Source organism: Falco rusticolus, chromosome 6 (genome assembly GCF_015220075.1).
Source record: "Falco rusticolus isolate bFalRus1 chromosome 6, bFalRus1.pri, whole genome shotgun sequence".
Taxonomy (NCBI): domain Eukaryota; kingdom Metazoa; phylum Chordata; class Aves; order Falconiformes; family Falconidae; genus Falco; species Falco rusticolus.
This window is the reverse complement of record NC_051192.1, coordinates 54,109,980-54,132,671: the sequence shown is the minus strand read 5'-3', so window position 1 is coordinate 54,132,671 and position 22,692 is coordinate 54,109,980. Positions and strand designations below refer to the sequence as shown.

General features: G+C 41.8%; 2 protein-coding genes across 4 annotated transcripts in view; one reads left to right on the top strand and one right to left on the bottom strand.

Moving 5' to 3' along the window:
• Positions 1 to 5,472, top strand: part of MFSD2B (major facilitator superfamily domain containing 2B) — a 38,249-nt gene extending 32,777 nt beyond the window's left edge. Inside the window, 3 exon segments of the mRNA XM_037392824.1 lie at positions 754 to 897; positions 2,459 to 2,635; positions 3,677 to 5,472. Of these exon segments, the coding sequence (XP_037248721.1) occupies positions 754 to 897; positions 2,459 to 2,635; positions 3,677 to 3,734 (379 nt within the window). The 3' untranslated portion in view covers positions 3,735 to 5,472.
• A 6,423-nt stretch (positions 5,473 to 11,895) lies between these two features.
• On the bottom strand, positions 11,896 to 22,418 carry LOC119150349 (WD repeat and coiled-coil-containing protein). 3 transcript variants are annotated; one of them, XM_037392822.1, is made up of 5 exons: positions 21,628 to 22,418; positions 21,382 to 21,420; positions 17,397 to 19,279; positions 14,617 to 14,734; positions 11,896 to 12,512 (listed from the first exon to the last, which is right to left on the bottom strand). In XM_037392822.1, exons 3-5 carry the CDS (start codon positions 19,257 to 19,259, stop codon positions 12,241 to 12,243), a joined length of 2,253 nt encoding a protein of 750 aa, XP_037248719.1. In that variant the 5' UTR covers positions 19,260 to 19,279; positions 21,382 to 21,420; positions 21,628 to 22,418; the 3' UTR covers positions 11,896 to 12,240. The 3 variants fall into 3 exon arrangements, with proteins under 3 accessions (XP_037248719.1, XP_037248718.1, XP_037248720.1); XM_037392821.1 differs by lacking the exon at positions 21,382 to 21,420; XM_037392823.1 differs by lacking the exons at positions 21,382 to 21,420; positions 21,628 to 22,418 and adding an exon at positions 21,548 to 21,603.
• Between the last annotated feature and the right edge of the window lie 274 nt (positions 22,419 to 22,692).

Here is a 22,692-nt window from a genome sequence, read left to right as displayed (position 1 = left end):
ATATGTGGGGAAAAAACTACTCAAGGATGAGCAAGATGGGATGTTTCCTCTCCAGATGAAATAATTGTTATTCAGGTCAAATTGACCAGAAAGCAAGAACATTGCTGGGAGAGCTGTTTTGCATTACTCATTTGTACAATGCCCTGAAAACTCCAAGAGATCATGGAAACATAGCTTGAAATAAGCTGTCAGACTGCATAAACTTTTCTGCACCGAGGGTGAGAAGCCCTTTTTTCCAACATGACATATATTAGAAATAAAATGTCAATTCACAATTGACATCTGAGCAGCTTCTGTTCTGATTTTCCTTTACCAAACTCATTCTCTTTGAAGTAGAAAGAGAATAGGCCTCATTGGTTTCTGAAAATTTTGTTAGCTTGTCAAAAGAGTCATTTCAGAGTGAAACTGTTCAGAGTCCCTTGAAATCTTAAGAAACATGGGTTCTTTCATTGTTCTTTTTTTAATATTGCAACTTCTGATTGGAATGACAGTCAGTCTAAAGAATTCTCTTGCCTCCCAGAAAGTGTTTGATAGTTTTTCAGTGGTTTTCTACTTTGTAATATGTGGCCATGCATTTCTTACACAGATTTTTGCCCTCCTGTCTAGCAGTAGGACTTTTGGAACTGGATCCTTTCATGTGCACGATGGCATCAATCACATCTTAAAAAGGAGGAGGGGTGTGCTCTTTCAGTAAGTTTGGATTTTGAGGAGATACTTTGGCTTGAATTTTTCTTTTATCTTGCTCATCTCTAGGTCAATGCTGCCTGACGTTGTTGATAACTTTCGCCTGCAGAATCCTCATGGAAAAGGACATGAAACCATTTTCTATTCTTCTTATGTTTTCTTTACCAAGATGTCAGCAGGAATTGGCTTAGGAATTTCTGCAGCAGGACTGGAGTAAGTAACATTGTGTTTCCACTTGGTGGATCTACTCTGAAAGCATTCTGAGGTTACTCTGCCTTTACCCTGCAGTTAATTGTCCTTTTACCCTGAGTCTGAAAGTTCTAGCAGCTCCACTTTGGCTGACCACTAAAGACAGGATTGCTATTATCTAGGCCAGACCACTGAGCATTAAGTCCCCTGCCCTAACATGTTTCAGTTCAGAAAGACTTGACTTCCCTTTAGATTTTCCTCTTTCCAAATCACTTATGTGAATATTTGTGGCTTATATGAATAAAGACCTAAACATGAAAGCTCAGCAAATGAAGGTCCCCCGTAAGTGAGACAGCTGCTTTGTGCATTCCCTGTTGCATATGGGTTAGACTACCTATATGAGCTCGTAAGGCTTTACACATTGCCGTGCTTTCAGGGGTGCCTAGTGGCCGGTTCAGAATAAAAGGATCACCAATTCCTGCAGGGTTTTGGGGAACCGGACACTGATCAGAGTCAGGAACAGTCTCGCAGCTCTGCATGTCACCTGGACCATGTCAATTTGGAAGATGCTTTGTGTTCTCCTTCCACTTTTGCCTTGTCTGTCCTGATTAGACAGTCAGATTGAGAAACTGGTCAGCCATCTCCTGCCCTGCGTTTGTGTGTGACCTAGCAGAAAGGGCCTTTACCGGTAGCTGCTACAGCACACAAGCACACTATAAACACTTAGAAGGGAACCTGTCTGAAATACTGTCTAGTCCCTAGCTCCCAGTTAGGTTTTGGTAACCAGAATGTTTTGCTTCAGGGCCTTCAGCTGAAACTGCTAAATAACAGGCAGTGCTTGGCTGATTGTTTAGCGCTTAGGAATTTCAGATGCTTACTTGCTAACACCTTCAAACAAATCACTGTTCACCAATTAGCCCCTTTTCAATTGCATTCCAGTTAGCTCCCAGCAATTTGCCAAGGCAGGTGTTTGTGGGAGAACACAGAAGACAGAGTGATGCCAAATGAGCTGTAGCTTTCATAGGTGCATGCTCAGAGGAAAATAAATCCATTCTACAAATTGGGAATGGGAATTTGAATATATCAGCAGTTGTAGGACTGCATGGAAGCCCTCAATCAATGAACTGTAAGTGTGTACCTAACTCTAAGCACTTAAGTAAATTTGTCTACCTAGAGAAGAGTGCTTAAGTGTGTATTCAAATTAAAGTTAATTATTGCTGTTGAAGTTGGTCAGATTACTTGCATACTTTTAAAGCAAAGCCTAAATACTTTGCTGAATATTAATAGGAAACACATGAAACACTTAACAGATCCATTTCCTTACATGGGATTCTATGCTTCTGTTAGTATTTAAATGTCATAGAATAATAAAATATAGAGGTAATGTAGTTATCTGAAATTGAGCATAAAAATGGGATTCAAAAAACAAGATTTGAAACATGTAGTGGGGGGAAGGAAAAGAGAGGTATAGGAAAAAGGAAGAGAAGACTTGAAGAGTGTTGGGGGAAAGAAGGAAGGGAGCCTTCAGATGAAATGCCTTTTAGCTTTGGACATACACACACCACTGTGATTTCCATTTGTTTAGGTTTACTGGATACAAGCCAGGGATATGCAGACAATCCAACGATGTGATCCTTACACTGAAAATCCTCATTGGAGCAGTCCCTGCCATCCTCATCCTTGTAGGTTTGTTTGTACTTCTTTTCTACCCAATCACTGAAGAAAGTCGGAAAGAAACAAAGCTTGCGCTTGAATTGTTAAGGTAGGTTTGAACTGGTAGCAAACAGCAGTACCATCGCCACAGCAGGTCTTCATCATAGTGGGCAAAAAAATACTAGCTACCAATGTACACCTCTATATTCCCTATAACAACAAAACAACACTCTTTTAGGTGAGTTATTAGTTGAATGCTCCAGCATCTAATTTCTGTAGTGTAATAATACCTGCTTGGAGGATCATTTATTAGATGTATCAGCTGCTATATTTTACTTTTTCGCTGGGGTGGCACACAAAGCACTATTGTAGTACAGTGTTCAAGTCAGAAACGAAGAACATTGTTTAGTTTAAATTTCTGGAGAAAATGTGAATAGTTACAATTTAGCTGTCTATAGAAGAAAATGGGATTCTTGACTGCATTTTTGGTGTTTATGGCATATAAGAAACATCCAAACCATTTATAGGCGTAGGCAGGAAAGCTCGTGGGAGAAAAAGAAAGGACAGCTTTGAGCCGTTCTTTCCCTTTTTACCCTATTACTCTCCCTTCCTCCCCTTTCCTCTCTCTCCAAAGAAAATCTTGCCTAGCTCAAAATCATCCATCTCTGTCAAATGAAGCATTGGTATACTGAGGACATACATAAAAACAGTCTATCCTAGCAGACTGATGGATTAAATATCAAAATATGTTGTTACTGCCTTTTTTTTATTTATTTACTTATTTATCTGAAGTTACTGGAATCGGAAACTGATTTCTATCCTAAGGAGTCAATTCCAGGGCCTAAGCATGTGTATCTGGTACCAATTCATTGCCCTAAGGGTATCTAAGATACCTGCATGGGGTTGGCAGATATGCTGCAGGCCTCTTGTGCACCAGCTGCTTTCTGGAGTGGCAGCTGCAGACCAGAGGGGACAGGCTAAACAATATAAAATGGGACTAGGCCCTCTGTTTTGGTGCTTTAGTCACTGTCCGTAACAACCACATCTTGCTGGTGGTTCTCAGTCATTTGAGATTGCCAAACTGGGGCTTGATTAGTTAACAATAAAAGCCAGAAGTCTGTTCACGTATCATTTGTTCTGCTTTTAACAGAAGGAGCCATCAAAGCACAGAGAACTTAGATGACCACAAAAAGGACACCATGGTCTGAAAGCTCTGAGTACAAAGACTTTGCAAACAGTCTCACATCCCACGCGCAAACTCTGTAAAAGTCTTCCAGGTCATTTCTCTGCTCGCATTTTATCAAAAAGGATAAAGGATGATTCTGACCCAGTCAGTAATGAAATCAAGAGAGGATACTGCCCTGCAAAATAGATATCTAACTTCATGCACTGTGCCAAAAAAAGACATTAGAAATGTTCAGGGGCGTGAAGTTTTTTTGTTTGCTTTTCAGTGATTAACAGAAAGCTGTGATCTCATTGCAACAGGAGATTCTATGGACTTGTAGGTCAAGGGAAAAAAGTGTAATTGTAATGCATCTCCCAAATTTTAATTCATGTGATCTATTTCACTCTTAGAGGCTGGGGATGGATTTTGAACATAATCTCTACCTATAAATTGCACAGTAGTGTGTTTGGAAAGCACTTGGGAATCCTGAAGTATACTATATAAAGTTAGAATTTACTTTTTTTGAAATGAACCAAATCAATGATGCAGACATCTTTTGAGGATTTTCTCACGAAGAATTTTTCTGAAAGAGATTTTGATGTTTGAGATTTATCTATTTTATATGAAACAGAACCTTACATTTCCTATTACTGGAGTTTCTTGCTTCTGGAACCTGTAAACCGATCTTTGTCAGAGAATGAGTACTTAATATTTTCAACATCAATACATATCAACTCAGGATACCCAAAATCAGTAGTGTCTTCCAAAAATTAGACTATGCCATTCAAATCTCTGTAAATTTTGTCCTTTAAGTCATCATGGTGCTCACCCATTTCTCATGTGGTGTAGACTCTCCACCTCACAAAATACCATGGCATGGCTGTTAATCTCAGCTTGCACACAGTGTTTTGTAACAATAAGGCTACTTTTAAAAGGTGATTTTTTTTCATTCAGGGATGTCATCATGCTTTAGATACATTGACTTGAAGCCTCATTTCTACAATAGATTCACACTGCTGAAAACATTTTGTGGATGAAAGACACACCTAACCTCAGGCACTTTGTGGAGCACTTACCTGGCCATTCTGGGCTTCTGTAGCCAGTGGAGATACAGAGACCTCCAGAGGTTGGCTCCAGGCTCCAGCTAAAATGACTGGACTCTGAAGATGTATCTAAATCTGAAGGAGAGAGTGATGAATCCAAGAGCTGGAAGGCTTGTTTGCCTTGAAGAAATTAGCATACTGCCAGACAAGACACAAATTTACAGCCCACTGGCTTCACCGCATGGATATGTGGGAGGGTGCCTTTATTTTGTACTAGAAGTGCCTTTGGAGGGCTGGCTTGTGGCTGTTTGTGGGCACTTGCCGTAGGTGTCGCCAGAGGCAGTAACCACAAGTAATTCGCTCAAGGGCCATCTGGGAAGAGACTCAATGCTGGGACTGGAAACTGGGAAAGCTTTTAGTGAAACACACTATGAAGTAAAATCAGTTGCCTCCACTGAAGTGTCTCAACACGTTTAATATTGAAACCTTTTCAGCCAAGTTTGAAGTCTAAGGCCTAATGAACTGTCCTAATTCAGCAAAATGCTTAATCATGAGTGAACTTCTAAGGTTATATTTTGAGAGCGTGTGGGTAAGAGTTAACTATGTTTAAAACTTCCGTTGAATTGACATCTGAAGGCTGGGGTGGGGTTTTTTTTGTTTCAATTTTTGGATGAATTAAGATTTGTATGCCTGGGGCATATGCGTTTACAACAATAAAAACCATGAGCCTGTTTACAATTTTGAGTCTGATGGAATTTGAAATAGCAGGTTTATTGCACTCTGAAGTAGGTAAGTTATGTACTAATATCACATAGCTTCAAAACGTCACAGAAAACAGATTTGGGGGTTTGATTTATTCTGTAATACTTGTATATTTCTGAATAGTCATCTTTAAAAACAAGCAGAATTCCCAGTAAAGGCTGATAATGGTTTTTAATGGGTTACATTTTCAGCTGCTATAAATCTGTAGCTACAAGACAGTGGATCCGTGTCAGTTTACATAAGCCCAGGACTTGGCATAGTGATAACAGGGTGGCAGAAACTGCTGGCTGTGGTTGATTTCAGTAATTTGAATGTGGCTTAAGGTACTATCTCTAAATACCCAATCTGAATTCAGTCTCTTGCAAGTTAAACTTAGTTGGTTGTAAACTGTTTTCCTCTTCTCCAGAGAGACCTATCTGACAGAGAGGTGCTCAGTCCTCACTTTGCACATGGTAGCAATAATGGGAACTGCCAAAATAAAATAGAAAGCTTCTGTAGATGAAATGTAGCAGAGTATTTTTATATTTTGAAAATCTCATTATTTTATTTGATTATCACAGTTGTACTTTTGTTAAGAAAATGAATTTATTTTTGTAAGTAAAAAGAATGGCAACGTAAGTGCAGAGTAAGGCTTTCTGTAATTTTCTTTTTTTAGGACTCAGTGTTGGTGCTGTAAAATGAATGAACTTTGTGTCTCCTTGTCAGTTCCAAATGATGTGTATGCCTTATCTATGTTCAGAACACATGGCTGAAAGAAGCAGATTCTTATATTGACAACTATTCAGATTAAACGCTAATCTAATGTAAACCTCCTGCCTTGCACTGATTGGCAATAACAAGGGCCAGGTTCCATCCCCAGGGGTTCTCATTCAGGTAATACCCAAATACAGTCCTAAGAATGCTGGAGGTTGGATTAAACCAGCCGAGTACCTAATGGCCAGCACTCACCCACCTGGAAGGCTGCTGATTGCGGTATAGTCAGTAGCTGAGCTACTTGCATCCCCCTTGTAGTTTCTGCCTAAAAATAATGTTGAAACCTTCCAAGGTTTCACCGCCTTCCTGAGCGCCTTACAGCTAACCACGTAGGCGAGCGGCCGTGCCCCACCAGGCACTGAAGGAGGGGCTGCTTTTAGCCACTGCCACCGGCAGTCTCTCCTGCTAACCATGTTCTCCTGCCTTAAAGTACCTTGTCTGCCCCTGGGCGTGGTGACCTGACACAGCTTAGGTGGATTAGATCTCTTGTGCTGAGTCCCCCACTTTAATAGGTGAATGTCACCTCGGACATCCGTCCCTGGGGAGTCCTGAGGGCTGGGACCTTTGGTGTCAGGTCACTGGGTTTTCAGGAAGAGCTCTGTAGATTTAAGTACTAATTCCTTAAGTCATTCCTGTGCTTTATAAGAATTGCTGCTAGAATCAATCCCTGCTACATCCTGTTGTCTCTGTTCACCTTCTGCATTCCAAGTAAAATAATTGAAGCAGACAATACTTTAAAGCCAAACCCTGCTTTATTGGGTTTGTAGTTTGTTCCCAAATATCACTTCTTCATGTCCTTTTCTACATGCCTTTCTGGGCTTTAGATAGAAAATACAAAATTAAATCGATCTTCCTGAGAGGAGCAGTTTCCTTAAGGGAAACTCAGGTCCTTTGAGACCTGGTATTTGTTGTCCAGCTCTTTGAAGATGAGGAAGAGAGGGCAAGTTAGTTCAAGGTCTCATGCAGTAGGGTACAGCCAGTAGCCGTCTAGTGTGTAGTGGTCAATCACATCCCTTGTGTGAATTTCATGTTGTAGTTACATAAAAACCAGGCTCAAAGTGTTACAATAGAGCCTTTTCATTCAGAAAGCTTCCAGACTGATTGTTGGAAAGGTCAGTTGGACTCACACAACTGGCAGGTGAGGGAGTGAGTTTTATTTTCCTGCAGGTTTTGAGATCACAAGTTCCTTGCGCTGCACTGAATGATTTGGGTTTTTTACCTTAACTCTCTGCAAAACCACAGTTCAGATCCTCAGTACTCTTGCTAGGTATTATGGTTACAAAAATGTCTATGTGTTATAGGCTTGAAAGTATGAAAACAGATAGCTTTCACATCATTAAGCACCAAATCTGCCGCGTAAAACAGATGGTAACTCATGGGGAAGCTTCATTCAACAGACAAAGCAGCAGCATGTGTCTCTGTCCCTGAGGCAGAGGAGGAGACTTTTTGCTGTGTTGCACCTGAGAATCTACAGCCTCTGAAGACACGAACTGGCACGACAGAGAGCTGAGCAAACGACGGAGGGAGGATGGGCCCAGAGCTGTGGTGCTCTGCCAGAAAGGTGGGTCCTCAATATCATTTTGGAGACGTTTTTGGAGCAGCAGTGCTGTTGGATGGCAGGGTAACGTGAATATTTGCTCTAGAAGTGGGGAAGCACAAGTAAACCTTATTTCCTGATTTATTTCTTATCTCAAATGATGTTAGACAAGACTATGAATTTCAGCTATGCCCTTCAGCTTTGTCCTCGTTTTTGCTGCTCTCTGCTGTAGATGGTGAGGAAGGACCAATCGCTCAGGCCCTGTGGAGCCCATCCTCTGCCAGCTCAGTGCTACTGTGGCAGGGTTAGGAACGGTAAACGTATGAAGAACACGATAATGCTGAAAGACATTCCAGATACGTTTCATGGAGCATATGGATAATACCTGTAATTAGAAGATTTATTGGAAGATAGAAGTAAGAAGTTAACTACACATGACAATTCGACACATTATATATAATGACCATATTAGTGTACAACCAGCATAGCGATGTGTACAGCTGAAAATGCGCTTATGAGGAAACTCACATTATCCCAGGCTAATTCATTTTTGTGACATTGAAACAGTAGTTTTGTTGTACTTTTTTATTTTAATAAGGTTTAAATGATAGAATCACGTTGCAAGTTCTTTTAGTGGTTGCTTTTAGACCTAAAGAATGCAACAGATAAAAGAACATTCGCATTATTACCTCGTTTATGAATGTTAATTCATCTTTAAAAATTTGGGGACATTTTAAATAGAATAGAAGCCTCTACTTTGAGATGAAAAAGATTCATTTAAGGTTTTATCTTTTTCAAAGGCACTGAAGGCACAGGCTTTCTTTGTATGGATTTGAAGAAAATCCGTGTTCAATCAAGAACCATCAGAAGTTTCAGTAAAAGAAAATTAAATGAAAAGAGAACACATGAAAATAAGATAATTTTTTTTGTAATAACATTTAATCAAAGAGATTTTGAAAACCATTAGCTGTGCATTTCTGGACATAAACCTGAGTGTAACGACATCCCTTCAAGATCAAGGAAATTGCAGCAAGGGCTTTTTATCTCCCATGTCATATGTGTCCCCATCCCCAAGCTCAGGAACCTCAGCCACACCATTCCTCACCATCACAGTATCAACTTGTAGCACCTACAGCTACAGTGGATGCGGGGAAATTGGCTGCAACAGAAACTAAACTCAGAAAAAGACTTAAACCCAGGTGAATTAGGAACTCCCCTTCAAATGCATCTCCCAGAATTCATGCTTTTGTACAGCAGGAGTGAGCCTGAAGTTGTCCTGACAGTAAGTAACACTGCACATGAGTACAATAATGGCTCTAATCAATTTTGCACTAGTTTCTTCACTCTTTTTCTCTCTCTTTTTTTTTTTTTTTTTTTTTTCTCAGATGAGAGGTGTTAATTGAAACAAAGTTGAAAATCTCTAAAGTTTGGGGGAGGGGGGATGGTTAGTGTAATCTTTTCTAAGCCTTTTGATGAACTGTCTAGAAGTAGTAAGCTGGTTATCCCACTAAATATATTAATAAATAATACTGGGTAATACACTTGTAGCATTATGCTTCACATAACCTATACAAAAGGTTATTATTAACCCGTATTACAGTTCAGCTGAAATAGGAGAAGTACTTAATTTACCAGTGGTATCTTAGCAAGACACCAACATCCTCAGTGGCAGATTCTGCTAGTTCCTGGACTCAGCACCCTGTGTTACACCATGGTGACTTCCAACTGCTCGCATGTCCCTCTCCAAAGTTTTCAGCATTGAAAAGGAAAGTTTGGTTACCATTAGTATTATGCTTGATACATCTTCAGCTATCCAGCTGTTTGTGTAATTTTCAGCTTTGGTGCAGACCAGCCCATAGGTTTAGAAATGACTTCTTGATTAGAAATAAGCAATTCTCTTAATGTGAGGATTTAATTGTTCTAAGATTCCTAGGCTTATATTTCAAATGCAGTGTTTGTCCACATGCACATAACACATTGTGGAGAACTAACGTAATCCCTTGACCAATCTATTACCAGGTTTCTGTGGATGACTTCTACTTGCTGTGTCTCCTCTAGCTGCCGGACACGGCAGTGCCCTGCACGCATGTAGCTCCCGGTGCCCACCTGGGGAGGTGGAACCTGAGACTGAGCACACTTCTGGTGGGAGATGCTGTCTTTCGTTGGTGTAGAAATTATACAAATAGGTAATAATTCCAAAATAAGCAGCTAATTTTTAGACACTGTTTGGCTGCATAATGAAATTATAGGAGCAGCATTTGAGGCATGTGCAGTTCAAGGCATGCTCTCAAGGTGAACGGGCCAGTGCAGGTGGCAGAGGTTTCCTGCAGAGCCAAGAGCACTCAGCCCTAACCCTCTCCTGTGGGTTAGTGGGATGATGAAACCAGGAACTGGTACAGAAAAGGACCGTCAGGTGGCTGAGAAGAAACATGGACCATCCCCAGTACCCAGCCTGGGTGCTTTGAACATGCCTCCAGCACTGAGGTTCTGAATGCAATGGCTTCTGGTAGGAGTAATGGTGATCGCTGACCACCTCCCAATTAAACAACAGTGGCAGTTACTGAGAACAGACACACACTTCATGTACAGGTTGAAGTCCATGATCACCAAGTTATTTACCTGTTTTCCTTCTCTCCTGTTCATCCAAAGCCGTTAACTTCTAGTTACACCACACAACACTGAGTGTTCTTTGCAGCTTTTGCTAATGTTGTATGTTTAATACTGTATTTTGTGGACAGATGATCTTCTGACAGTGGCCAAATTTCCAAACAGGCGATTAAAAAAAAAAAAAAGAGATTATATTAGTCCTGAGACAGCAGCTCCAATTCTATAATCTAGTCACTTCATTCCTTCTCACGCAGTAAGTGCCACTGTGAAAGCTTGATAAACTGCTTAATGTTATCACGCTTTAATTTTATGGGTGGCAATCTTGGATTACTGTCTTTTCCTCAGTGCTGCAATCCATGCTACATAAACTTGTGCTGTTTTTGACATTTCACCTTTGCAGTTTCTCTCTTTCAGTACAAAGCCCATAGAACATATTCTTCTGTCAGCCTTTAGGTTGGGTGTTCTCAAGGTGATGGGTTATCAGACATCCCCTCTGCCCGTTCAGCAGGTATTAGCTTTGAAAATTAAAGCAGAGGTATTTAAGGCAATGTTGTTAATACTAACAGTATTGTTTCAAAGGTAACAGGGAAACAAGACACGTTTAGAAGTATTAACTTGCACATCTAGTTATTCAAATGTAACTGACGTAATTTTATGCCTATAGCCACGTACTGGGTCTGGCTGGGATGGAGTTTGTCTTCTTCATTGTGGCCTGTTGGGTACATTGGATCTGTGACCAAAGCAGCGCTGGCAACACACCGATGGTTTGGCTGTGGCTGAGCAGTGCTGGCACAGCGCCAAGGCTTTCTCTTTTCCTGCTCTGTCCTGCTGGCGAGCAGGCTGGGGGTGCACGAGGAGGTGGGAGGGGACCCAGCTGGGACAGCTGTCCCCAGAGGGATATCCCATGCCATACAGCACCCTCCTCAGCAGTATGTTGTGGGAAAGGGGAGGGCATTCAGCGTTATGGCACTTGTTTTCCCAAGTAACCATTACACACAATGAAGCCTTCCCTTCCCCTAAGCTGCTGAACTGATAGAATGTACTGAATAAACTCCTCATTTTGCTTCGCTTTCCCACACAAGCTTCTGATTTACTATTAAACTGTCCTTATCTCAACCCAGGAGCTGTTCCTGCTTTTGCTCTTCCAATTCCCTCCCTGTCCTGCACTGGGGAACGAGTGAGCAGCTGGGTTGGGGCTCAGCTGCCAGCTGGGCTCAACCCACCACAAAACATGGCATGGGACAGCCACAGAGAGCAGAAAGCCACAGAAAGCACAGAGAGACATTACTGGTGGGTGCAGGAGGGGAAAGCGTCTGGCTTCTACGCACTACGCATACCCCACACAATCATACTTTGTCCCAGGTTCCAGGTACCTAAAGTAGTGCTGACATCCTCAGTAACACCACTGTAAAAACACCCACGCTTCCGCAGGTACTGTTTCTAAATAACAACAGCATATTATTTCAGGCTTTGACAGAAGTGAGGAAATGGGGGACGAAGCAGTGTTTTCTAGGATTCCTTTATTATGCAAGTTTAGTATCATCTAAAACCACCAACATATTAAAGACAGAGATGGAAATTTTAGCTTGGAAGCTTGTAAGAACACCGGTTTTCAACCACTGATACAAAGACCTGGTCTATACCACAAGAGGCATATTTAAAAAACACTGCTCAGTATAAAAAAAAAAAGTTAATTTCCAAGGATGAAATAATTTGCAGTGATATGTAACAAAAAAAATTATGAAACTCCAATAGTTGAGACAGACTTGTTTAGAATTTGCAGACCTACACAGTAAATTTAAAAGTCTCCCATCATAAGACAGGCAGTACAAAATCACTGTCAAAATTTACATTTTACTGCTGGGCTGTTCTGAAGGACTGGTGCCACCTAAAGTCTTAGAGGAGCAGTCTCTGAGAACTTCCAAAGAACTCGTGATATCCAGACATTCAGAAGATGCGGGTCTACACCCTTCTGTAGAACTGATGATGTCCAAGGTTTTGGAAGAAAGAGCACTGTGGCCTTTCATACTGGCATCTCTTACGACTATCTCCTGCGTGGATGTAAACATTAATGGAACAAAGCCATCGCTGTCTGCTGTGAGAACAATCCAAGATGAACCTGTGAAGATACATAAATGTCTGTTTATCAGATTTCCTGTAATTAGATATGTTTAAGACACTAAACATTTCCCTAAAATTGAAGTTAAATGCTTCTGCATGTTCACAGTTTTTCTAGCAAAAAAAAAAAAAGTATGAGGAGATGTAGGTTGTATAATCTTAAAAATAAAGGACAGATAACTATGCAAAACAGCTTTCTGACCAGTTCTGCCACTGGGGGATGAGACTATAATAAATGTGTGCTTCAAAGAAGGAGGGTTGAAATTCTGAACAGAATTCATAAGCATCCAGACTTGTTTTTAATTAGATATTCATAAGCTACTTCACAGTGCTTAAACTGTGCAGATACTGTAAAAAGCAGAAATTTATTAAATTCAATGACAAATTAATATCATAAAAACAATTTAGAAACTGCTTCTATTATGTAATTTCAATATAATTAATTCCAGTAAATATAAGGAAGAAACACTCTACTATGCTATACAAACCCCATGTCTCAGGCCCATTTGCTGTTTGACTTCACATCACCATTAGCATTATTTTTACAATTTGAAGTTGTTTACCGAAACCAAAACACTGACTTCTACCAATTCATATAAATGAGAAAATCTCTGTACTTGTATTCATTAAGTTGATGAAGAAATAAAATAGAGCTCGTGAGGGAATTCAGAGAAAACATTTCCAGCTGTTTGTAAATTTACATTATGTAACTTCATGTCACAAGTAAGGTCATGAGAAGACTGTAGCCTAAAAGCATGCAACCCTTTAATTTTTTGGCTTAATATCTCATTTGGACCAAACTTCAAAATAAATACAATTTAAGATTTTGAAAATACCACTCCTACTTTGCCCATTTATCTAGTAATATTTGTAAAATTAATAAATAAACCTATTATAACACTGTTTGCTTTAAAAATTTATCTAGTAAGGCTAGTCATATACATGATGATTACTCATTCCCAGGCAACCAATTCTGTCAAGTTTACATTTTTAAGCTAAAAATGAGAAGTCGAAACTAATGCAGGTAATGGGGATATTTTTCTTGCCAGAAAGAAAAGTTGTTGAAATCCTATAGCTCAAAATAAAATTCCAGTCTGAAAAATTAAGAGATCACTTTCTACCAAACTGCCTGCTGTTGTCACTGGGTATATCACACGTTTGTGGGCTGTGCCACAACATTAAATTAAAATTAAATTCAAAAAGTCACTGTGTTTCAATGCAGGTAACTGAGCCTGCAATAGAAAAACTGCTCAACTAACCTAAGATAGTGGCAAGAACATTTACAAGATTCAGTTGCTAGTGAATTACCCAAGTACAGCTTTATCTAGGTATTGGAATACTAAACATATTCCAACAACTACTTAAAGAAAAATGAAACTTGCACAGTGGTAAAAACAGCAGCCTTAAAGCTTTGGGATAGTTACTCAGAAATCTGCAAGCAGGCAGGCAGCAGACACAGTAGGCCAGTAACTGGAATATAGTACAGAGGGTATCTGTAGTAGCGAGAGATCATACCCCAAAAGTACGTTTTCTACCTTTGCCAAAAGTAAGACCCTTAGAATTGACACACAGGATGCACATAGGATAAGCAGGTAACAGTGGAGATGACAGCAGTATGGCAGGTAGTTTTCTTCACAGCAAAAACTGAAGTGAAACGCACTGGTAAAATTTACAGGGCTACTTTTGTGTTTATAAAAAACTGTAGCATTTCTTGAAGGAGACCAGATGTTGGAACTACAGATTAAAATATAGAAACCTTTATTCCAAAACCACCAGTCAACTCTAACCTCCTCATCACTCAGACTTCTCTGTTTAGAATAGCTGAAAATATAAGTAAAATACTGGGTGACAGTAATTTTCCTGTATAACTAGCAACTTGATACGGGGGGTATCAATATGTAAAAGTTTGCTCATTTCTTTTATAATGTAGAGATTTTTCTCAGTAAAAGCCCAGAGAATAACCTTTATGTTATAAAACAGATTAGCAAACTTTTATTAACAATCTTTCATTATTTTTTATTTGGTTTTCTCCCAGGTGGGATTATGCTCACCGAGAATGTTGCATGTGTTTAAAGTGTTTGTATTATTGGATAATTACAACGTACCATGTTGCATTTCTACAAGAGAGAGATTGAATATCTGCTGGACTATATTTAGACGGAGTTTACCACCACAAAGAATAACAGCTCGTCTTTCATCTGAATCACTTCTGGAAAGCTGCTTCTGTAAATTCAAGAAACAATCTTAGATACCATGCTGTATATTTAAGCAGAGATGTCAAAATAGCATTAATCAAAACAGTATCACAGACAGGCCTTCAACCACATCATTTACAGAAAGTCAAATGCTACATTCATTCAGAACCATTTGCAAGATTTATACTCTGAAGTCTCAGCTCTCAAAGTAACGGTCTGTAAGTGATAGCAGCAAGTAACTGTGCTAATCCAGCGTATGTCAGAGTAACAGGAGAGCAAATCATACATACGCTGCTGCTGGAGAAACCACGAGCTTCATCCACGGTGAAATCCTGAGACTCATCCTACCACCTGTGAGGGACATTTTCCTGGGGAGCCTGTAAAGGTTTTCCATCCTCCCCACCCCGATCCACAACTTAAGAAGAGGTGAGAACTCCTGCCCACGAAAGTTTGGGACGAGGAATAGACTAACAAATCAGAAGGGCTTGTTTGTCTCACCTCCGACCATCCCTGACCCAAGCCTTGAAATCCAAAAAGCATCTTCAAAGAATAACCCCCAAGCGGCAGAGCAAAGCATTTTTTAAATCTGCAAAAGATCATTTGTTACCAAAACTACAAACTCTCTCTGCACAGGATAAAACTCACGCAACCATGTCGCTTCCCAGGGAAGCCTTGATAACGTCTCTGGGTCATGACAAAAACAGGATGAAGTAAATTCTCGCTCCTTTTCCATGCTGTGGAGGGACCCATCCACCCGCGAGGAGGGTGTACGGTAGAGGGGAGGTTGGAGGTGCACACATGCTCTCTGCCCCCTGCACCAATAAACTCTGCCCTCTCAAAGGCACTGCTTATTTGGGCCATGTTGGGTTTCCTCAACATTTTCTAAAATACAGCTAGTAACCTGGGCAGTAGCGAAACAATCAGGGCTCAGCCCACGAGGTGAGGATCCCTGTTTGCCTGTTAAGGATTTCTGAATAGTTAAACCACAGCATTTTCTGCCAGACTTCCCAACGTCACGTCACTTTAATTCCAAAGCTTTTCTTACCATAAATCATCGGTGATCAAAATAGGTAAAATTGTAGCATTACCTTAATTTGCGAAGCACCCCCACGCAAGGGTAGTTAATCTAGCTCTTGGAATACCAAGACAAGACAATATTTAACTCTGTTTCAAACTATATGTAAAAAGACAGCTGAATATAAAAACATAACAAAAATTTGTGCTATCTCAAATTAAAGCAGGCTTCTAAACAAACACCTCAGATAAGACACCAGACTTGCTAAGAGCAACTTTCAGAGTAACGCCCCATATACATTTAAGATTTAAGAGTGCTAGAGAAATTAAATTGTTATTATTCAATGCTTACAATGGAAAACAGTGAAGAGAGTAAGAGTGTATGATCTAGGACCTAAGAGTTCAATGCTACAGAAGAAGAGAATATTTTTTTTGCAATAACAAAGCTGAAAAATAAGAACTTACTATAAGGAAAATGGCAGTTTAAATTACTTTTGATATTGACTAAGGTTTATTAATCTGAATTCTAGAAGACACCTAGTAGATTTATGCCATGTTTTGATAATCAGGTAACTTACACTCTCTAGCATGAGATTTGGAAGTGCCTTCTTTCAGCCAATAAAGTGTCTTTCACGTGAAATTTGTTTTTAAATCCATTTTTAAGCTATGTTAATGGAATTATCTTTTAAGGTCCTAAGGATCTCTTTCCTTATCAGATGGTGCTCTCAATACTAATTAGCAACATTTCAGTTTCAGAGCCAAAGCTTTTTTGTTGTTTTTTTTTCTTTTTTCCATGTCCATTATTTCAATTGTCCTCCCAGGAGGCTGGGAGCTTCATACCAATTCCCACACCTGGAAATTTTCACTGGTCTAGATTTCTAAACAGGCAGCTTCAGAAGTTGCCTAGGATAAACATAACCTTCCCAGAACTTCATACAAGTCTTTAATTCTGCAACTGAACTGTCAGGCGAGGGTCCTCTGGAGCCCCAGCAGCCTCTGTGCAGAAGGAGAAGGTATGGCTGTGGGAGTCAGAGCCAAGAGTTCAGCCCAGCACAAGGTGGGGACAGGGAGCTACACATTCCTGAGTATTACATCGCTTTAAAAACACTAAAAGCCTGCAGAGTAACGGGACTTCTAACGTTAGTCCAACCTGCAGGAACAGGATGGAAATCTAATCCTATTGACCATTACATAGCAACAGCCTTTTTTTTCCCTAAATGCTGTTTTTACCATTCGTACAGACAGCTGTGCAAGACTGAAAGCACTACCACAGCATCCATCCAAAACGGCAATAAATCTAGATACATTAGTTTAGCTGAAATTTTTTTTTTTTAAATATTTCCCTCAATTTATCTCCCTCAGAGAAAAATACAAATATGTAGTTCTAAAAGAACTGTAAATAGGGACTGAGATACAATTACAGGAAGAGTAGGGAAGGACAACAAAAACAAGCTAGGCTTACATCAAGCCTAAGTAAGTGTAAGTAAGACTCCTATTGGTTTCACCTGCATGCAGTGAGATCATTCCTATGTATCGAATTTGCACGTACTAAACATGCACAGGATGTCACCCTTCCGGTGCACAACAATCTGACAAAAGTCCATGTTTTAAATCTGTACAAAGAACACACATCCACAAACAGATTTTATCATTAAGGCTTCTAATGCTAAAATTACCTGGCAGGTGATGTTAATAAAAGTGGGTTCCTGAGAAGATGGGTACACTGGAAGATTTCTCTTCCCAGATTTTAGCAGCTCAGTTAATTCACAGAGATGACGCTGTAATTCTGTGAAGTTATCAGACAGTTTTTCTATATTTTTTGTAAAGTAACTTGCCTCCTTTTCACTTAATAGGTTATTCTTGTAAGAATTTGGTATTTTGGAAGCTGCATCTGCCTGCTTTTTTGGAGACGTTGGCTTGTTAGAAAATGCCAGTGATGTGGCACACTGTGCCACAGTCCGATTAACTGGTTCAGCATCAAGAGACTCAGCAGCTTGTGGGAAACTCACAGAAATCTTCTTATCTTTAAGGTCATTCATGTTCAACAACAAGCTTTGTTCATAAACAGGACTCTTAATTTCTTCAATGAGCTTTCTTCTGCTGGTAGGGGATTGAACGGCAGCACGATCTGGTATCAAGAGCCCGCGGCTGAGAGGGTGAACATCTGTAGAGTATTCATGAGATATGTTTGAAAGGTTCAAGTTGGAGCTCCCATTAACTGATGCAGACGGTGAAGGACCCATTTCAAATATTAGTTCCTTAATCATCAATCGGATCATATATTTGTCTGATCTTGAAGAGGGAAGAAATGCAGGGTCAGTGAATTTTTGTCTTCCAACCAGTATCAGTAACAATTTATTGGTCAAGAAGCACAAACCCTTTGGCTTCTCATTTTTCTCTAGCTGAATTTGTTGAATATTGGGTAAATTGGATGAAGTCAGTGAATAGACTAAAATAATGTTACAAGTATTGGAGGCAACTGACACAGTTTGCGTTTTGGGGTCAAAAGCCATTATATCAGGAACCAGAATGCCCGGGATGCTAACTTTTTTGGTAGAGGTAACCTTTCTTTCAAAAGTCACCAAGATGAGATGTGAAGAATCTTGCCCACTTCCCGTTAGGTAGTCTTTGGGCCTCAGATGAAGAAGAGAACTGGAATCAGCACCCTGCTTGCTAGAAAGTATGTGAGTTAGATCCACAGGAGATGTAACAACAGACAAGGGCTTCTCACAGTCCACTGCCTTTTTCCCCCCGTCCATGGCAAACTCTTCCTCACCGCATAAGCTGGACTGCGAGGGGAAGGACTCTGTTTCAACGCTTGCTGGAACTTCAAACGCAACACCAGCATTTAAGCCACAGATCTTGTCTAGAGGAAGCTCAGTGGCAACAGCAACTTGGAAATTCAGAGTAGCTTCCAAAGCACAGATGTAGCCTCCCACATCAAAGATTGGGCAAAAAGAACAAGCAGTCAATGTTTTCTGAACATCATCCCAAATATAAGAATGAAGGGCACTGCCTACTCCCACTACAAAGCGATTGCCTTCCTTTGTCCAACAAGCACAGTGGATGAGACCACTGCCTTTAATATCTGCTTTAATTCTGGAGTTGTTGAGATGAACAGAGTGTAAGACAGAGGCATCCCGTGTAGTGAGCACAGCCAAGATCTCCTTCTTCGGATGCCACACGCAGCCTTGGGGGAGCACTGGAAAAGGCTCGCTGATGTCGCATATCTGAGAAACTAAGAGCTTATTTCTTTCTGTAACATTAAAACAGAGCTGCCAAATGGTGATATGCTTTTTATGTTGAACAGCAAGCAGAGCTGGGGCATCAGGGGGACACGGGCCCCAGTAGAGTCCATGGACATGTTCAAACTGACCGACAACACTCGAGTCGCCAAATTTTGGTTCTCCATTATGAAGATGTAAAGAAGTTAGTATCACCTGTTTCCCATCTGTCCAGGCAATACCATGCACAGGGTGAATTGCTTGGTATAAGGCATTAAGGCCAGTTCTCAGAAGCTTCGCCTTTCCTAGCTCCATGACTTTTTAACACGAGACATCTAAACAAATTAGAATGAAAAGAAAAAAAAATTATTGTAGAAGAGAGAGAACAATACCTGTACAATTATTAAGCTTATGACCCTGCCAATGCTGGACTCTTCCTTCCAGTGAAGTCAACATATACATAATGTTCACCTAATGCCTAATCCCCAAACCTAGAATTTTTTATGATATTTCCAGAGTGAAATGCAATTTTAAAAGAAAGAAACTTTCCTGTTTACATAGGCTTAGTCTGATGCATTTTCATCACAAGACCAGTTCTTTCATTCTAATCAACAGTTTGCTGCTTCTCAGAATATTTTCAAATGAGTTCAGTATTAAAAAATTTCAAAATACTGCCTCTCACTCTCAGCTTGACGGACCATTCGTGATCAGATAAAGTAAGCCCTTACAAGTATAACCAAGCATTAACATATTATCTATAAATCTGATCCTGAATTAAGTGGGTGAGAACAGCATTTGTAAGGTTATTCCAGAAAGCTCTCTAAAAACGCAAATGCAATTTTGAAGAAAGTTAGGACCAAAGCAGATTTTTCTGAGGAAATAAATGAGAAAAGAATTTAAAAGAACTTAGAACATAGGAGGTGACAGGCTCATCTACCTCAGGCATGAGCTACACTATGAGAGCACATGAATGACTCACTATCTTCAACATCCTCTAATGCAGCGATCACCTTTTTTTCTTTTCCTAAGTGATTCAGCACCTTTTTGTCAAAGTTCGCAAAGCACCTTGTAGCTCACTACTGTTTGTTGGGTAGAAAGGATGAAAGCAGTTGGCAGCTGACTATACCTGCAGACTGGCATTTCCACGTACCTGAATATCCATCCAAAAATATACATATATTTTTAAAAAAGGAATTAAAAATGTATCTGCAGTAATTCTGGACACATTTTTACCATTTGGATATTGCTTTAGGAGTACTTACTTTCAGTGTCCTACAAACTAAAAAATACTGGTTTACAGGTAGGAAATAAAACCACGTAAAACCTTCATTCTGCTATTTTTGAAAAACAGTTATGGGATTTGCTTGTTGTCTCAAGAGAAGCCTTTTCCAGTTGTCTCTACATCATATAACAGCTTCAAGAGGGAGAATAGGAAACTGGCAGCAATCATTACTCTCCGTAACCTGTAACCAGGTGTCTGGGACATCCAGAAGCCATATGCAAGGCACTGAAACTTCAGAAGGGTTCAGGATTTTACACATATTTCCAGTTGCTGAGCTGTGAGCAACCCCTACAGTGTGCACAGAAGCCAATTCAAAGGAATTGATGGATTCCTCACTTAGGATTCTCCATAAGATATGGCTCAGCTGCAACACTATGGCACAGAACAAGTTGCAGGATTAGCAGGAAACATGAAAACCAAGAAGAAAGTGTTTGAGAAAGTCAAATTGTCAAACTGGAAGAGTTTATCATAATGTGCAGGGCCTGGCACCACTCAATAGTTTAATTAACTTTTTGTGGATGACCCCAAACTTGGAGGAAGAGAATTGAAAGAGCAGATTTCAGAGACTAAAATTAGGTAGAAAAAGTTATGTTATAATGATCAAGATAACTTCTTCTCGAACTAACAAGTGCAAAGTAAAATACTTAGTACAGAAAAAAGAAACTCGCAACATGGGTACCTCTCCAGGAGTAATCCCCTGGGTAGCAGTATAGCAAAAAAGGATCTGGCTTGCAGTGGATCATAAATGGAGTATTTCAGTAATGTAAGAATGCTGCCAAATAAGACAGTATCATTCTGGAATGTTTTTAAGAGGGATGCCATACACAAGGAAGGTAATTACCCCACTTCCTCAGAGCTAACAGTATCTTGACTGGAGTACTGCACCTAGTCCTGCATTTAAGAGTCCAAGGATGACAGAAATGCTTAACAGAGCTCAGGGACCAGAGAAACATGGGAAGTGGGTTCACTCACTTTGGAGAAGACTGTGAGTGAAAACTTGCAGACACCCACCAGTCTGCTGACAAGAGAACACTGAGCCATTGTTCACACCTACTCTGCATAGCGCAAGATAATAATCAGCTTAGTTTCAACAAAGGAGATTTACGTCAGCTATTAAGGAAAAATTCTAACAAACTAAGCATTGAAGCAGGTTACCTTGGACAGGAGGAGAAGGCACTCCATTAATTTCATAACCTGTAAGAGCCAATTAAGTAAATGTCTGTCAGGGATAAGTTTAAGTACACAGCAAGAGAGCACTCGAGATACTTCCCAATCAACTTCACCACCTGCCTGGCTCTCCTCAAGCTCCAGCACAACCCACCTCAATCCCTTAAGCAACCGCCATGAGCTGCTCATTCTTTAGCGTTCTGAACCGCACGTCCACTGCCGGGCAATACTTACTAATGGAAGGGAGATGACAATGTGCCTCATAAGATGCGCTAAGACCCTAAGCCTCCTGGACCATCTGGGCAGCTGCCTGTGGTGCAAGAGATGGCTGACGCTTTCCCCAGCGGACCTGGAAAAGCAAAAGCAGCAAAGACACGCACTGGTCACCGCACCCCGGCCACCTCACGCCCTGGCCCTCGGCCACTACGCCCCAGCCCTTGGCCACTGCACCCCAGCCACCCTACACCCTGGCCCTCGGCCACCGCGCCCTGGTCACCTCATGCCCCGGCCCTCAGCCACCGCACCCCAGCTGCCTCATGCCCCAGCCTACAGCCACCTCACACCCCGGCCACCGAGCCCCAGCCGCCTCACGCCCCGGCCCTTGGCCACCGAGGTGGCCAGCGACGCAGGCCACGGCACTGGGGGCGTCGAGGCGCGCTGCCACCGCCGGGGCTCCCGCCAGCCACCCCCTCAACCCCGGGCAGCCCCTCCGGGCCTCGCTGCACGGCCTCCCGCCCGCCCCGGCCCGGCAGAGGCCGAGCTGCCCGAGGCAGGTGTCACGGCCACAGCCCTGCAGGCAGGCCGGGATGCTCGGGGAAACACGGCGGCCGGCCCCAGCCCCTCTGGGCAGGCGGCGGGGGGGCGAGGAGACGCTGCGGGGGATCCTCCGCCGGCAGCCGCCAGCGCGGTAGGGCAGGGGGACTAGAGTAGAGCGCCCAAACCCGCCGCCGCGGCGCTTCCCCCGCGCTACCACCCGCCGCACCAAGCGACCGCCGGCTCTCTGCGCATCCCCGCCCGCACCGATATTCCTCACCTCCCCCAGCGGCCCGCCCGCTCCTTCTCCTCCCCGCCACAGCCAGCAGCCTCCCCCGCCCGGCAGCTCGGCCCGGCTCTGGCAAGGCGGTCCCCGCAGCCGTACAGCGGAGCGCGGCGCTCGGCTGTGCCGGCCACCTCCCGGCCCCGCCTCCCGGCCCGGCCCAGCCTCGCACCGCCTGGCCGCGGGGGGCGGGCCGGCGGCAACGTTCCCAGCAGCGGCGCTCTAGCCGGGCACGCCTGAACTCTATGACCCAACAGCCGGCG